The sequence below is a fragment of the Ochotona curzoniae genome, unplaced genomic scaffold (assembly GCF_017591425.1).
Source record: "Ochotona curzoniae isolate NIBS_2020 unplaced genomic scaffold, NIBS_Ocur_1.0 contig_46, whole genome shotgun sequence".
In the NCBI taxonomy this organism is placed as follows: Eukaryota; Metazoa; Chordata; class Mammalia; order Lagomorpha; family Ochotonidae; genus Ochotona; species Ochotona curzoniae.
The window spans coordinates 1,762,802-1,778,751 of NW_024466340.1; the positions used below are offsets into that span (position 1 = coordinate 1,762,802).

At 50.7% G+C, this 15,950-nt stretch overlaps 2 protein-coding genes across 5 annotated transcripts in view; one reads left to right on the forward strand and one right to left on the reverse strand.

Annotated features, from left to right (window-relative positions):
• Positions 1-2,471, reverse strand: part of RNFT2 (ring finger protein, transmembrane 2) — a 39,558-nt gene extending 37,087 nt beyond the window's left edge. The window contains exons 1-3 of the mRNA XM_040986932.1: positions 2,205-2,471; positions 756-932; positions 268-326 (exon numbers count right to left, since the gene is read on the reverse strand). Of these exons, the coding sequence (XP_040842866.1) occupies positions 268-326; positions 756-779 (83 nt within the window). The 5' untranslated portion in view covers positions 780-932; positions 2,205-2,471. The remainder of the gene's footprint in view (positions 1-267; positions 327-755; positions 933-2,204) is intronic.
• A 12-nt stretch (positions 2,472-2,483) lies between these two features.
• On the forward strand, positions 2,484-15,259 carry SPRING1 (SREBF pathway regulator in golgi 1). 4 transcript variants are annotated; one of them, XM_040986933.1, is made up of 5 exons: positions 2,490-2,773; positions 9,202-9,358; positions 12,574-12,725; positions 12,995-13,108; positions 14,742-15,259. In XM_040986933.1, exons 1-5 carry the CDS (start codon positions 2,663-2,665, stop codon positions 14,823-14,825), a joined length of 618 nt encoding a protein of 205 aa, XP_040842867.1. In that variant the 5' UTR covers positions 2,490-2,662; the 3' UTR covers positions 14,826-15,259. The 4 variants fall into 4 exon arrangements, with proteins under 4 accessions (XP_040842868.1, XP_040842870.1, XP_040842869.1 ...); XM_040986934.1 differs by lacking the exon at positions 9,202-9,358 and having other exon boundaries at positions 2,484-2,773; XM_040986935.1 differs by lacking the exons at positions 9,202-9,358; positions 12,574-12,725 and having other exon boundaries at positions 2,489-2,773.
• The last annotated feature ends 691 nt before the right edge of the window (positions 15,260-15,950 follow it).

The window sequence follows — 15,950 nt, forward strand, 5'->3', positions numbered from 1 at the left end:
CAGGAGGCTGTCACTGTGAGAAGGCACCCCCGGGGGGCAACTGTCACAGGGTTGGGAGAATTCACCACCACAGCAACAGGCACTGTAGGGTTCGGAACATACTGCCAGGCCGTCCCTGCGCACAGCAGCTTCCACTCCCACCATCTCGTGACTTCCTTCCATGGCCCCTAACTCAGAGAGGCAGGGACTATTCAATCCAGTTTGGGGTTCCGTTTTGCCACTAGACACTCACAACCCGCAGGTGGATGGGAACAAGGGCATCCCTACCTTTCAGGTGGGATGTTTTCTGTGTTGCTGCTGTGGCGTCTCTGCATCTTCCTTAACACCTGAAAGCCAACACACAGGTGAGTCACCACCATGCAACCCGCCCACCGCTTACCCGGTTGCCACAGGAACCATCACTAAGGCTGACTCTGAGGGTCCCCCCATGGAGCTCACTGATGTTCCAGAATCCCACCAGGATTTTCTATGTGTCCCCCAGGCTTCACTCTGACTTTCAACCGCACAAGGAAAAGTGTTATGCCCCCTTTCCCAAGGGAGAATGACTCACGAGACCCACGGGTGGAGAGGAACAGGCAGTGAAATGCACTGGACAAGGTGCATTGAGCAGCGGGCTTGTCAGGAAACAAGGATGCTGGACTGACACTGCCCCTAACTTGCCATGGGACCTTAGACACATCAGCAACTCCACTGGTCCCTTAGGAGGGGCGGGGGAGGGGGCGGTGAGGATGTGAGTTCTCACGAACAGACGTCACCTGGTTCACTGTGAGGAGCCACATGGACTTCAGAACGCCATGCTGACCATCCCCAGGGCAGACTTCGGTGTTCCCGAAGGGGATGTGACTCCTGGATCCTGGAGAGAGTAGGCCTCCCCTCCTCTTCTTCTCCAGAGAACTGCACAGGTCGGGGGAGCTTCTTGGGGTGTCCAAATCCTGGATGGCACAGACACCTGTTTAACACCCTGAACCCTGTCTGAAAACACCACTGGCTGCAATGAACAAATGCTTTCATCAGCTCAGCATCCCCTGGCAGCTGCCTCTCGGCAACTCTCAAGCAGAGTTAGGGTCACATATTTCACTCCATCGTCATCTGACTAGGGAAGGGGGGGGGGGGGAAAGGTTGCATCCTCCCAGGGCCCTCCACAATACAATCAGAATAAACAAGCTCTTATAGCCTAAAGGTCCTGCCTGAAGCAGTATCGCCTGTTTTCAACCTTATTTCCCTCCACGGCCTCTCTGTGACTCCCTGTTTGTCCAGCCGGTCAGCTTGTCTCTGCTTTAGTGCCTTTGACTGTCTTTTCGCTCTGGAAATTGCATGTCAAAAGTCACCTTCATGGGACTGATGTGATGGCTCAATTGGCTTATCCTCCACCTTACAGCACCATTATACCATATGGGTGCTGGTTCATGTCTCAGTTCCTCTACTTCTGATCCAACTATGGCCTGGGAAAACAGTGGAGGACGGCCCCCTGGGCCCCTGCACCCAGGTGGGAGATCCGGCTGAAGCTCTTGGCTCCTTGCTTTGGGTCAGCTCAGTTCTGGCTGTTGCGGCCATTTGGAGGAATGAAACAGAAGCTGGAAGACTTCCCCTCTTCTCTCCCCTTCAGGCAGTCCTGTTGCTGTTATTAGAGTCACCGAGTAGACACCCAACCCATCAGCCAAGCCTCCTTGGCTTTAGTGCTAAGACATGGGTCAGCAGTCCACCAAGTCCGAACACAAAGGAAAGCTCATGAAACAGAGTTTTCCAGTATTTGCTTATGGATCAATGCTTCCCACGGTCCTCGTCCTCCTCCAACACCTGCAAATCCTGGCAGCTAACACAACACAGCATTCCAAGGGTTCACTCCTGGTGGAAATGCTTGCTTTCCAAGGCGTTTCCCAGTCTTTGCTGGAAGCAGGCTATAGGTCAATGATTCCGAAACGGAATTCTGTAGTAAACGCTCGCACGCGGGAGGGAAGCCTGTGACAGAACCTGTTAGCCCTTATTTTCAGTCCACCCCACTAGGGAGGCCCGCGCCGAGAGGGTCTGAGGCCCGCGACGTGGTCAGTCGTGCCCCAAAGCATTGCTTGCTATGAGAGCAGGCAGGGGCACCGGGTACAGCGCCGCAAGCGCTTTCCACAGAACCCAACGCTCTGGGCCTGCCAAGTGCGGACCACACAGGCCAACCCGGTTTAAAAAAAAATAAACAGCGGTTCTCTCTTTACCTGCCCAGACAATTCAGCAATCACAGCCGTATCATTCACGTCCAGCCAAGCCAATCCTTCGCGCGTCCCGGCCAACACGTGACTTCCGAGTGCTTCCGGTTTCTCCTCAGCGTTCTCCAGGTTGCTCCCTGGGACCGCGGCTCGGCTACTCCCGGTCGCTTGGCTACACGGCCCGCCCACTTGCTTCAGCCAATAGAAGGCCGCTACTTCTCTGCAAGGAACCAATGGCAAGGGAGGAAGAGCCGCAGGGGCAGGGAGGCGGGGCCGCGCGGGGCGTCACGTGTTGCGCTGTGCGCCGGCTCCGGGGGCCTGTCGGGAGCTGGACTTGGACTGTAGCTTCCGAGGCCGGCGCACCCCAAGAGGCATGGGGCTAATAGACATGTAAGGGGCCATGCCGCCGGGTGTTCGGGCCTGTCACGCTTCGCCCCCCGGCCGCCGCGCCCCGCGTCCGCGCCGGGATGGTGAACCTGGCGGCCATGGTGTGGCGCCGGCTGCTGCGGAAGAGATGGGTGCTTGCCCTGGTCTTCGGGCTGTCGCTCATCTACTTCCTCAGCAGCACCTTGAAGCAGGTCAGTGACGGCCAGGGCATCCCAGGGGAGTGAAGGGTGGTGGATCTTGGGGTGCCCGGGGGCGACAGGCGTTGCTGGGCCCTGGGACACGCCCCTCAGCGGCGGAGACTTCCTGCATCCGTGCCTCTGTGCCTTACACCTGCCGGGGCGCGTGCGCTCTCCCAGATCGCCCCCGCAGCGGCGCTGGGGAGGTGGGTGCAGAGGTGTCCTCGCATCACCCCGAGGACACGAGGGAGGGAGGGCTGGCTGTGGGGCGTGGAGATGAGCCAGCAGCTCCTGGTTTTAGCTTGTCTGCTCCTTGGTGAGTCCACCCGAGTGATTCAGAGGTTGTGCCAGGTGCTCCTTTTGCGGGCGTAACTTGGCTTAATAGAATTTCTTTTCTCTGCTTCTGAACCCTCTGGTTTTCTTGGCGTGTGAGAGTTTCTGGAAGAAATGGCAGGGAGCTTTGGTGAGAGACGGTCTCCCAAGCCTGCGGGAGTTTTCCACCGAAACAGTGCGTGAGCGAGCACACCCGCTAGAGTGCGCACAGGAAGACCTTGGGCTGATTGTGCTCCTTGTCCGGAGCAATCATTAATTCACTCTCCAGGCTCGTGATAGTAGATAGAGTATAAACACAGCTTGTCACCCTTGTTTTATAGCCGATTAGCAGTGCAGCTATGGAAAGACAAGGTGTGAATTGTATGCAGACCTGGGCAAACAGAGGCAGTGTGTTGCAAGCCTGCTAATGGCAGGGGTGTGTAGGTGAGGGTGTGACTTGCGCAGTCACGTGCTGTCACTTCTCTGGCTGAAACAGTTTCAGGTTCCACGTTATAGTATACAACACATTTTTGATAACGATCTTATTGAGATGTAATTCACATTCAACTAGCAATCAAAGTGCATAACTGGGTTTTTGTGTATTCACAGTTGGTAGCTGTCCCCAAAATCTTGTTTTAGAACACTCTAATCTTTGTACCCGTGAACAGTCATCAGCCCTAAGCAATTACAAGTGTTCTTTCTGTTCCTATAGATGCCTATTCTGTATATTCCATATGCAGGGAATCATAATATGTGGTGCTTCCCTGTTTTCAAGGCTCATCCTTTTTTTGCAATAGGTGCCTGCCCTGCAGTGTTATGTGCAAGCTATTCCATCGTGTGCACCTGTTGCGTTCTTGGTCTGTTTGTCATTAGTGTGTATTTCCGTGGTTTCTGCCTCTGCCTCCCCTGTGTAACGCTGCTGTAAACGTTGGTGCTCGAGTTTCCAAGTTTCCGCGTGGACATGTGTTTCCCTTTTTCGTGGGTAAGGTGGTAATCCTGTATTTAACATTTAGGCGGTTTTCCAAAGTAACTGCACTATTTACATTGCACTTTGTAGAAACTGTGCTTGCCTTGGATCCATTATTTGGTGTCCGTAATTTTCTGCAAATGCTGCTACCACACACTTCTCTGTTCTGGTGCAGATCGAAGGCCAAAGTAGCTAGCTGTATAACCCAGCTGTCTTTTATTAAGCCAGATGTTAGGTTTGCAGAAATCTGAAACACTGTTTCTCTTAATTTTTGAAAGCTTTCCCACAGAAGTTGTGCTAGCATGCAAGGAGTTCATTGTTTTTAAGTGGATGCCAGACTTAAAATATTTTAAGAATTTAAGTTCTAATTTTTCGCCTTGGTAAATGTTACTGTCTGCAGCTCAACAAAGCCCACATTTAGGGTCCTTGCTGCTTTCATTGTGTGAGAATGGACGACCATGTGGTGCAGTGGTCAGGATGCCACTTAGGATGAGCACATCCCATGTCCAAGCGCCTGGCTTTCGCTTCATGCCAGTTTTATTTCCACTTTTGCTTAAGCACATTCTGGGAGACAGCAAATGATGACTTAAGTACTTGCGGTCCTGCCATTACGTGGGAGGCCCATGCCGAGTTCCTGGCTCCCAACTTTGGCCTGGTCTAGCCCACGTTGTTGGAAAAATGTGGGGAGCAAAGAAGCTGATGAACCATGTCTCCATCCCTCTCCTGGTTTCTATTTCTCTGCCTTTCAAGTTGGAAAAAAAATCAAGGTTTTGAGGAAAAAAAAAAAAGCAGAAAGCTTGTAAAGGGTTGTGGGTGGCAGGGGCCCAGCTCCTTGAGCCATCACCAGCCATCTCCCAATGTGTGCAATAGTGGGAAACTGGAATTGAGAGCGCAGCGGGGGCTCAAGGCAGGCCCTCCAGTGTGGGAGGTGGGCGTCTCAGGCAGTGTTTCCACCAGCACACCAAATCCCCATCCCACTGTCATTTTTCACACATTTTTTTTTTCAACACAACCATAGAGCATCCTTGTTGCGTTCACTTATTAGGTAAGCATTTCCCCGTCTTTAAGTGCTCCTTTTAAGCACAATATTTTTCATGACTCCAGTTTTCCACCGTCAGGCTGCGTTTAGCATTCCCCAAGTGCTAGGCTTTCGGGTGTCTCTGCCTTTATTGCCATCTCCATTTTCGGAGACACATAAGAACAGATTTTTTTTTTTCTATCACAGTGATTTCTCTTGTTTCGGTGCTTTGCTGCTTAGATGGACCGTTTGATCCTGACGATCATCCATAAAAAATACACCACAATTAATACAGCGCTTTCAAAAACCCGAGGCAAAACACTGCACAGTAGCAGTCGTTACATTCCTGTGGCACTGTGCCCTGTATGAAGAAAATTCTGCTGTGTTTTTGTTCCTCCTTGTGCCCAGTCCTGTGCCCCGTGTGGACACCTGTGTTCGTGTCCACAGTGGGCATCTGTGCTGATTCATGTGTGCCTCTCTCGGCAGTCCTGCAGGTGCTTGAAAGGAAAGAGCCTGTCTTTGCCTCTGTTTCTTAGCATTTGGTTAAACGTTGATGCTTTTGGAATATGTCGTGTGTGTGTGTGTGTGTGTAAGAATTTAAAGTTGAGACAGTTTCGTTATGTTGATTCATCGGTTTTAGGGAAAGTTGATTCCGTAGGGAGGGCTCCCTTCGGTACCTTCTCTCTCCACCCTCTTGGCCAGCTTGGGTCTTCAAAAAAGCCAACGTGAGCTAATTCATTGCATTTGCTGTTGTGTCATCTCTGCCTTACTCACACGTTTCTTTTGGCAAAGTCTCCATTGCTTGTGTTTGAAAACAAGCTCAAGTGCTGAGAGAATTGCTTTCCTGTTTACCAAGAGTGTCATGCAGCGGAGGTCCTTCTGGAATGCTGTCACCCATGCTCTCTTGCTGTACTTCTGGAAGAATAACAAGCTAGCATGCGAGTGATGTTAAGAGTGCTTCTAGCCTCGGCCTAAGAACCAGTTTGCTGTATGCTGACCTTCTAGTGGTCTCTATAGCTATTAATTTATCTAGAGTAGCGTTTGCAGTTCAGGTGAGCTTGCATGTGGCTTGGTTGTGCCGCTGGCTGCCGCAGGGTCCCCGGAGAGCCTGCAGGTGAGTGTTCGGGTGACAGAGCAGCGTGCACCCACGTGACTGTTGCAAATCCCCAAGACTCCAGCACTTAATTCCTTCTTGCACCAACTGAGGAATACAGATGTTGTGCAGCCGGTCCTCCTGCTATGCCAGCTCTTCCTTTTAAAATAACAAAAGGGAGGGACAGGCTAGAAATTAAAGCCACATTGGAGGATTGTTGTGTACTTGGGAAGCTCAAGAGCAAAATCCAGTCCTGTTGTAACTGTGGTGAGAATGTAAAACCGTGTTAAATGCTCAACCTAACCGTGCCACTTAAATGGTGGCAAGGTTACAAACCATAGATGTTATCTTTGAGCAAGTTCTTTGCCACTGTAGCGTTTCCTACTAACTCCTCCACAGAAGGTTTTTACAGCTCCACGTTTTAGTGCAGTGCTGTCTATGACAACAGAAACACACCCTTAATTTTGATCTATGGAGGATGTGTTTGCTAAATTACGGCACATCAGCATGATGGATTCTCATTGTATAGCCTTGAAAATGTGATTATCAGGATAATGTAGGGCCTTGGAAATGTTTTACTCACCAATTAGTGTCAGGAGGAACTGAAAGCAGCACATCCTAATTTGTACTGTAAATACCAGGATCAAGGCTCAGTACAATTTTACCTAAGAGATGAGATTGCAGGCAGTTTTTCTTTTAATTGTTGGTTCTTTTAAACAAACCTCTTTCTGTTGGAATAACTGTAGGTATGCTGAAAAGTTTCAAAGACAGTCTAGAGTGCTCTTAGTTTCTGCTATTGCTGATCAATTTCCTCTTCCTTAAACAATATTTTTATCATTTTGCCGTAAAAGAATCCCCCCTCATGTGGTGAAAAGTCACTTTACTCATTATCTGCACCTATGTTAAAAACTTATGCTATAGTTTTCCATATCTTTGTCTCAGCTCTTTTTTTTTTTTTAAGATTTTTTTTTTAATAGAAAGTCATTTTTTATTGGAAAGTATGGAGAGAAGGAGAGACAGAGAGGAACATCTTCCATTCTCTGATTGACTCCCCAAGTGGCCGCTACAGCCGGAGCTAAGCCGATCCGAAGCCAGGAGCCAGGATCCTCTTCTGGGTCTCCCATGTGAGTGCAGGATCCCAAGGCTTTGGGCTGTCCTCGACTGCTTTCGCAGGTCATATACAGGGAGCTGGAAGAGAAATGGAGCAGTCGGGAACTGGTGCCCATATGGGATCCAGGTGCGTGCAAGGTGAGGCCTTTAGCCGTTAGGCTCCCGGGCTGGGCCTTTCGTCTCAGTCCTTCTCAGTGGTCTGTGTGTATGATGTCAAACTTCTGAACGTACTGTAGTTATGTACTGTATGCACCATATTCTGCACCTTGCTTTTTCACTTGATATTCTTGGTAACCACAGGTGTTGGCGTCATGTGCTTTAAAAACATCGATTTCCAGGCCTCATCCATGAAAATTGTCTTCTCACTCTCTTGGCAGGTTCAGGAGTTAGATTGTTTTAAGCTCTGTTCAAAACCTAAGAGTTGCTACTTGGGGTCGTGGTTGTAATGGAATAGGTTAAGCTGCTGCCTACAATGCCAGCAGCCCATATGGATGCTGGTTCGAGTCCCAGCTGCTCTACTTCCCATCCAGTCCCCTGCTAATGAGCCTGAGAAAGCAGCAGCAGATGGCCCCTGTGTTTGGGCCCCCAGCAGCCATATGGAAAACCTGGATGAAGCTCCTGGCTTTACTAGCTATCTAGGAAGTAAACCAGCCAGATGCACAATCTCTCTAACTCTGCCTTTCAGATAAAGAAAAAATAAATCTTAAAACAATTGCTGCTTGATGGGGCCTGGCGCGATAGCATAGTGGTTAAGATCCTTGCCTTGAATGCGCCAGGATCCCATATGGGTACCGGTTCTAATCCCAGCGGCCCTGCTTCCTGTCCCGCTCCCTGCCTGTGGTCTGGGAAAGCAGTTGAGCATGGCCCAAAGCCTTGAGACCCTGCACCCGCGTGGGAGACCCAGAAGAGGCTCCTGGCTTTGGATCGGCTCAGCTCCAGCCATTGCAGCCATTTGGGGAGTGAACCATCGGATGGAAGATCTTCCGTGGGGCTGCGGCGGGGCTGCCGTGGGGCTGCCGTGGGGCTGTGGCGGGGCTGCTCGGCGTGCCTGAAGTGCAGTGTGCGTGCACACCTGTGTTTTATATATGAACTGCTGCTCTTCCCGGATTGTTTTCCTGAAGAAATCTCACGAACCGCAAGTGTGTTTCTCTCGGCGTCTAAGATTTACCATCCCATTGTCAAAGTTAGTCCCGTTTTCCTAAAAAGCAACACACAGCTGATCATTCTTAATGGTAAAAACCACAGAGCTCGGTTAGAACGGCGATTACTTAAAGTGCATAAAAACCTCTGGGAGTGAGTCTTCCATAATTGTTTTGTTTTGCAATAATAAAGCATTCAGAAGAGGATTGTCTCATGCTAGGCTTGTTTTCTGGTATGTGGGCACCTTCCGTCTCAAGACTCTTAATAGCAGAGAGAGGGCAATTATGAAAGCTCAGCCTAGCTGAGCCCTGGCATGGCTTCAGGGTTGGGAGAAAATTCTGGCTTAAATTTTGCATCTCTCGCCCTGCAAATCAGCCCCCTAATTCCACACCCCAACAAACATGAGTAGTTGCAAGTGAGAGACACCTGACAGGCACCAGAAAGGTTCCTCTTTTGTTTTAAAAGTTAGTTTGCATTTTACATTCCGTTCCACAGCGGTTTGATGGCTTGCCATCAGAAGAGGTTCAAAGCTTCTCTGTAAAACTTTGAATTACCAGCTTTGTGCGTGTTGAACGTGTGCAGGTCCTTCAGGGCGGTGCGGGAAGCCTGCCAGCGTTGGAGCCTGCTCTTTTTGTTCTCTTTCCTGCTGGTTCATTCTGACTCTGGCTCATGCTCTGAGTGTGCAAGTGCAGTTGCACTTCGTGTTTTGCCGTGCTTTTGTCCTCTCCCTGTAGTTTATGTGGAAAATGGCTGAGACGGCAAGAAGAAAAGCTCTGACCTTGTCATTTTTGGTCTCTTTGTAGGAGGAGAGGGCAGTGAGAGATCGGAGTCTCCTCCAGGTTCAAGACCATGATCAACCCATTGCTTGGAAAGTGCAGTTTAACTTGGGCAATAGCAGTCGGCCAAGCAATCAGTGTCGCAACTCCATCCAGGGGAAGCACCTCATCACAGACGAGCTGGGTAAGGTTGGCTCCCCTTGCTGTCCTGGCACTTGAAGAGTTCCTGCGGAAGGGGAACAGGAGCTAAGCTTAGGGAGGGGCATTGTGAGACGGTGGGCTAAGCCACCTTGGGGGCTGCCCACACCCCGAATCATAGCACTGATTTGAGTCCTAACTAATCTGTGTCTGGTCCAGCTCCCTGCCAGTGTGTCTGGGAGGCAGCAACAGATGGTGGCTAAGGACCCAGGACCCTGCTGGCCAATGAGGCGGGTTCTTTACTGCAGACTGTGGAGCTGCAAGCTCCTGGTTTAGCCCTATCCCATCCTTGTCTGTTGGACACGTTGAGAAATGCACTAGCAGACAGACCTCTCTTCTCTGTCTCTTTCTGTCACTCTGGCCTTTCAAATAAATACTTCAAAGGGAGGTTTATTTTACTGCAAAGCAGTTTTCAAATTCATACCTTTTTTTCCACATAGATTTTCCAATTATTATTATTTTAAAGATTTATTTTTATTATTTTTTGATTGGAAAGGCGGATATACAGAGAGGAGAGACAGAGAGGAAGATCTTCCGTCCATTGATTCACTCCCCAAGTGAGCGCAACGGGCCGATACTATGCCGATCCGAAGCCAGGAGCCTCTTCCGGGGTCTCCCACGCGGGTGCAGGGTCCCAAAGCCTTGGGCCGTCCTCGACTGCTTTCCCGGGCCACAGGCAGGGAGCTGGAAGGGAAGCGGGGCTGCCGGGATAGAACCGGCGCCCATATGGGATCCCGGGCGTGCAAGGCGAGGACCTTTAACCACTTGCGCCACCGCGCCGGGCCCTATTATTATTTTTTAATCCAGAGTTCCTGTAAGCATAGAAAGTTTTATAGTTGCAAAGATTGGGTGTAAAAAAACTGATCCTTGTCTCCACCAACACCTCCAAGTATCAGTGGGGCCATGTGTAAAGTTTTTTGTCTTAACAGGGCTTCCCCTGCAATGCAGTTTCCCTTGTACATTGTGGTTTCCAAATACTGTGAGGATTTTGTTTGTTGAAGGGTAAATTTTAGAGTCTCAGAACAGGTGGATTAAGAAGGTGCAATATTGAAACTGCTAGAAGTAACCTGGCATTGCAGTCTTCTTGCTTGATAATGCTGAATTATGTGGAAGACACATGTTCTTTGCACCAAAAACCTCAATGCATTTATTACTTAAAGAAAAGAGTCGTTTTTATTTTCTGCAAAATGCAAACCAAAACTTTTTGAACAAGACCTCAGAATCACCCAACCAGAGAGAAAATTATTTGGAAATGAAAATGAAGATAGGAGTTGGAAAAAAAAACTGTCTACCTGGGTTATAAGAGCTGGGGGATGGGCCAGGAGTCAGGAGCCTCTTCCGATCCCCCACATGGGTGCAGGGTCCTAAGGACTCAGATCATGTTCTGTTGCTTTCCCAGGTCTTAAGCAGGGAGCTGAATGGGAAGTAGAGCAGCCGAGACCGGTGTCCATAGGGGATGCCCAGCACCACAGGTTGGAGGATTAGCCTGCGGTGGGACTCCGTGAGGTTTTTTAAATGGGGTGAAGTTTAGCACAAGGAAGTGACTTGAACAGATAGCGTAACTACCCAGTGGAGCCCTGATTTGGACTTCCAGGCTGAGTTTTTGTAATGCATAACGTTCATCAAGAAAATATGGAATCTAGCCTTAAGTCAGAGATGCAGTTAACTCTGTTCTTTGAGCATATCTAGCAAAAAGAATATTTTTCTGATTAGTTTAGGTGAAACAAACTCTCAGATTCCTTGATTAAAATTTTCTGAGAATTATTCACACACACACACAAAAACACCACAAACCATAATATCTTTTATTTATTATTTTACCTCTGTGAATAGGAGAGAAATAAAACTTGGAAGAATTACTTAGCAGGCAGTTGTCCACAGAAGTGTGGCCTGATGAAGGCACTACTAAATAAGACAACTGATTAGAATCACAAACATTTCAAAGGTTGGAAGTTCCTTTCCCAAGCAAGTAGCGACGCCTATGGAGAGTGTGTTCCTAGCTGACCTGTGTTGGAAATAGCGTTTGCCAGGAGTCAGTTGGTGAAGCACTTGAAGTGAGACGGCTCGGCAGGCATGGGCTTGGTCTCCCCAGAAGGCAAGAAGAACTGCAGTTCCAAGGCTTAATGCCCCATGACTGTCCATCTTCTGCACCCGGTCCCGGGTCCCCCTGGAGCTGCTTCCCTCAGTGTCTGCAGGGTGGGATGTGAGACCCTGGCCGTCCCCACTGTCCCCAGTGTCACCGCTGCTCTACGGGTGCCCCCAGCACTGTGTACACGCAGTCTGTACAGAGTGTGTTCCACAGGCGTTTCTGAAAACAGCCACAGATCTTCTCATTCTCTGAGGAGTGCGAAGCTGGGGCCTTTGGAACAGAGTGATGCTGGGACAGCTGCTCTGTTCCTGTGAGCACCTGTGGGTCTGAACACACACCTGTGCACTCCTCCTGGCTCCTGGGAGTTCCCCAGGGGTCACGGGCTGGCCCCATGGACTCGGAGTTCATACGTTTTCCTGTCCCCCTCGTGGAAGGATGCAGGGCGATGTCCATGTAGAGCTCTTTCTCTACAGCTGGGCAGGAATTGGCCGGGTTGGAGGGGTGTGTGGAAGTGATGGGGTTCGGTGGGAGTGGCTGGTGTTGCTGGGCTTCTCTTTCCCAGGGTGTTTCCTGACACTGAAGGGACGTCGAGTCTCCGGCACCTGTGTGCACACAGCCTACCTCCGTTTCAGGTGGCTGGGACTGCCTGCCTTTCAGTTGACAAAAGCTAGCTGTTTCTCCTCTCAGAATCCCGAGTTGCTAAATAAACAAGTATTTGAAAGGTATCATTCATTGAAATGTAGAAGGCTCTCTTACGAATGAATGCCTTGTTTTTCTCCTGTTTCAGATTTTTGTTTGAAAAAAAAAAATGACATTTTTCTTCAGGCCCTGATGAAAGAGTAGCTTACTTAAGTTAGAATGGGAAAATGTAGGCTCCACGCGGCAATGAGGTCAACCGTGACCACAAACTAAAAGGAACTCCAGACCGCGGCTGGCCAGAGCCCTGTGTCCACACAGGAGGCCCTGCTTCCTGGAACGGTGGCCTGGGGGAAGCCAGCCCGGGACGCCCAGCCTCCAGATCCTGGGTCAGGGTTTGTCCTTGCTGCCTCGCGGTGGCGAGGGGCTGGGGGGCCCCTGAGGGCTTGGTGCTGAGGTTGGCCTCTGACTTCCAGGCTATGTTTGTGAGAGGAAGGACCTGCTGGTGAACGGCTGCTGTAACGTCAACGTCCCCGGCACGAAGCAGTACTGTTGCGATGGCTGCTTGTCCAACGGCTGTTGCAGCGCCTACGAATACTGCGTCTCCTGCTGCCTGCAGCCCAACAAGGTACGGAGCTGCTCCCTGCCCCTCGATGTCCCTAAGGCCCTTCCTGAGAGGTTCTTTGGACAATGGAAACAGAATTGGGACTGAGCTGTGTCTTCAGACCAGGAAGAGGCTCTTTGGCCTAAGTGAACCATTGGGTTCCTCAGGAAAAATCTTGGGAATAAGGCCTGTAGCCTCACCACCTCCTTCTGCTAGTTTAGGGGAGACTTTCAAGGTTCCCTTGGGCTGGCTGGGTCTGGAATTTGTTACTGGTACAACTTCTGCTTCCATAGCAACTTCTCCTGGAGCGCTTCCTCAATCGGGCAGCCATGGCATTCCAAAACCTCTTCATGGCGGTGGAAGATCACTTCGAATTGTGCCTGGCTAAATGCAGGACCTCATCCCAGGTGAGAGGCTGGGCTGTCTGCAGCTGGGGGTGCCAGGGTACGGAGGGTTGGTGGTAGTGGGCTGCAGGGGTACAGCAATGCTGAGCCACTTATTTGGTGGGGTGGTGGTGCTGGTGATGGCAGCATGCGGTTTGTCCAGCATGGGAGCGGTAAAGCTTTGATATTAAATCAGGGCTTGTATTTCCTCTCTGGTTGGCAATATTTGTATTTTAAGTGGAAGCTTAAAATTGCTTTTAAGTCTAAGTGGAGTCCTCATAGTCCAGCTCCTTAGAGAAATTGTCCACTACCCCGTCTTTGAGATTTGACAGCGATCACTGGATTAGAGGAAGAAGCCATTTGGACAGTTATGTTTTGTTTCGGGACTGAGGAGGAAGGGCAGGTGGTAAAGGTTGTGTGACTCTCGGGACGCGGTAGCATGCTCTCGGCAGTCAAGTCTCTCCTCGGCCACCTGCTGCTGGCAACGCCTCGGACTCCTTGCCTGCCCATCGTGCAGCGCCCAGCGTTTGTGGCTGACCACTGGCCACAGCCTCTGTGCAAAGCCACCGGATGTACTTGACCCAGCAGCACATGCTTCTCCCGTCTTCTGGTCACCGGCTCTCGCTGCTCCCCGAGCCTCACACGTCATTCTGCAGAGCCCTTGCCCCCTTCGCCCGGGAGTCCCGCCCCCCTCTTTGATTTCCCACTGCTTTGTGTGTCTGGTCTGTCCTGAGGGTTTTCAGTGTCGCTGGGTAAATGTTTCAGGAAAATGTTATGGTCTTGTTTTGCTTGAAGAGCTTTCCACTTGATTGGGCTTGAAATGTGGAGGAAGGCTGAACGTGTGACTCAGCTTGGTTCAGATTCGCTCATTCTGAGAAATGCTAGAAAAGGCCCAAGTCTTCTCTCTGCTTAACCGATAAAACCCGGGAGGACTTCCAGTCTTCCACGAAGCTACCATCCTTTCAGATTTTTGTCTTTTTATTGTGAACAGTGATTTCCCAACTGCCACTCAATGTGTTTTGATAACAGTATCCCAAGGAAGAGATGATTTGGCAGTTTGTCTGTTAAATTGGATTAATACTTACAATTCAGTTGCTTAGCGTTGGTCTCAGGGTAATTAGAGAATTGTAGATGAGCCAAAAACGCAAGTTGCTTGTCTGAAAACAAATTGCTGAAAAATGAGCCACCGGGGATGATGTGTGCTTTCCGTGACGCCTGCGGCCGGCTCACCCCAGCGACGCTCCACCGTACCGTAGGCTCGGTTCATGCAGCCGCCCGCTGGGCAGGTGAGCCCTGTGAGAGGGGCTCCTCAGGGTGGGATTCCCCGCTAGGAACCAGCTCGCATGGACACGCCCACTGGGTCTTCACCTGTGTCAAATCGCTTAAGAAAGTATAGTTGTCTTGAGTTGCCAGGGTCTCAGTCACGTTACTGAAAAGCTCACTGGTGGTCAGGGAAAGCACCAGCCACACGGTGGTCATTTTTGTGCCTTTTTCTGGTGCTCTGTTGAGCATCTCTCTTAGTTTAGAGCAGCCTCTAGTCCATGTGCGGTCCAGGGCCGCCTCCTGCAGGTCGTGTCTGCCGGCTGTTCTCTCCCACCCGCAGGAAAGAACCGTGTTGCCATGCCTCACCACCCTCCTGTCTCCCTTCTGCCCACAGAGTGTGCAACATGAGAACACCTACCGGGACCCCATAGCGAAGTTCTGCTACGGAGAGAACCCCCCCGAGCTGTTCCCTGCGTGACAGGCGCTGCAGGCTTGGAGAGCCAGGGTGAGGAAGCCCCCACTGCTGAACTTGGCTCCTGGAGCTGGACTGTAGCATTGAGGCAAGAAGACAGGCCGCTCGAGGAGGCCTTGGCTGTGACCATCCTTGTCACTTGCTACCTGGGCATCATCAGGTGGACGTCCTTCTGTGAAGCATCCTGGAGTCGCCACTGGTCTGGTTCCCCAAGGACTGACTGACTGCGGGCTTGGCTTGGCCAGCGGCCTTCTGAGAAGACAGGGGCCTGTGCGGGGACCTGTGACTTGTGCTTGCCTGGGGCCAGGTGTTCACCTCCAGTTTTCACTTAGGACTCTGTAAAATTATTTATTGGATTTCTTTGGAATAATGGAAAAATTATATTGTTTTATGTAGGAGCATACCTTGTTGCTCTAGTCAAATACACTCAAGGAAATTTTTGCAGTGGTTGTTGGTTCTTATGTTACATGAATGACATTGCCACCTTCCCTCTGGAATGTTTTGCTTAGCCTGGATGGGCTCTGCAGGTTCTTCGCAGCCCTGCACACACCTGTTAACCGTGTCCCGGCCTCGGAGGTTATGCAGGATCTCAGACTCCAGGCCAGATCTATGGCACTTGAAGCCCATGAGCCTCACGCTCTCCTCCTGGTGTCAGCCTTGGCTCCTGACACGCCGTCCTGGGATTCTGTCATTTTCCATGATGCTCTCTAAATCTCTGTCATCCGCTCAGCGCTGAAACCAGGAGAGCCTTCGCTCAGCGCTGGGCTATTGCCTCTTCTCTTGTCCTGGAAGCCAGTACGTGGGCAAGGATGGAAATGCAGCTGGCAGTGTGCTGTGTGCCCGCCTGCCGGTGGGCTTCAGCCTCAGGAGCTGTAACAGGTACAGATGTTCAGTTTCCCTGGGATGTGAGACGAGAACTCGACTTCTGTCAGAGGGCTACAAGCGAGTCTTAGCTAGTCCTGAGTGGGTGATGCGTGTGATTCGACAACTTGGAAGGGCGGCTGTGGTGATGGCTGCGGCTGTGGCTGCGGCTGCTGCACTGTCCTGGTCCACACACTCAGTGCACTCGGAGTGTTTCACCTGAAATGCACGGAAGATTTGATTCTAGGGTGAAGACATGCTGTCCGTCTC

Bases quoted from the DNA above. Each gene is read 5' to 3' on its own strand.
- SPRING1 (XM_040986933.1), top strand. From the start codon at position 2,663: ATGGTGAACCTGGCGGCCATGGTGTGGCGCCGGCTGCTGCGGAAGAGA. The intron at 9,359-12,573 runs GTAAGGTTGGCT...TCTGACTTCCAG, and splicing joins CCTCATCACAGACGAGCTGG to GCTATGTTTGTGAGAGGAAG. The intron at 12,726-12,994 runs GTACGGAGCTGC...CTGCTTCCATAG, and splicing joins GCTGCCTGCAGCCCAACAAG to CAACTTCTCCTGGAGCGCTT.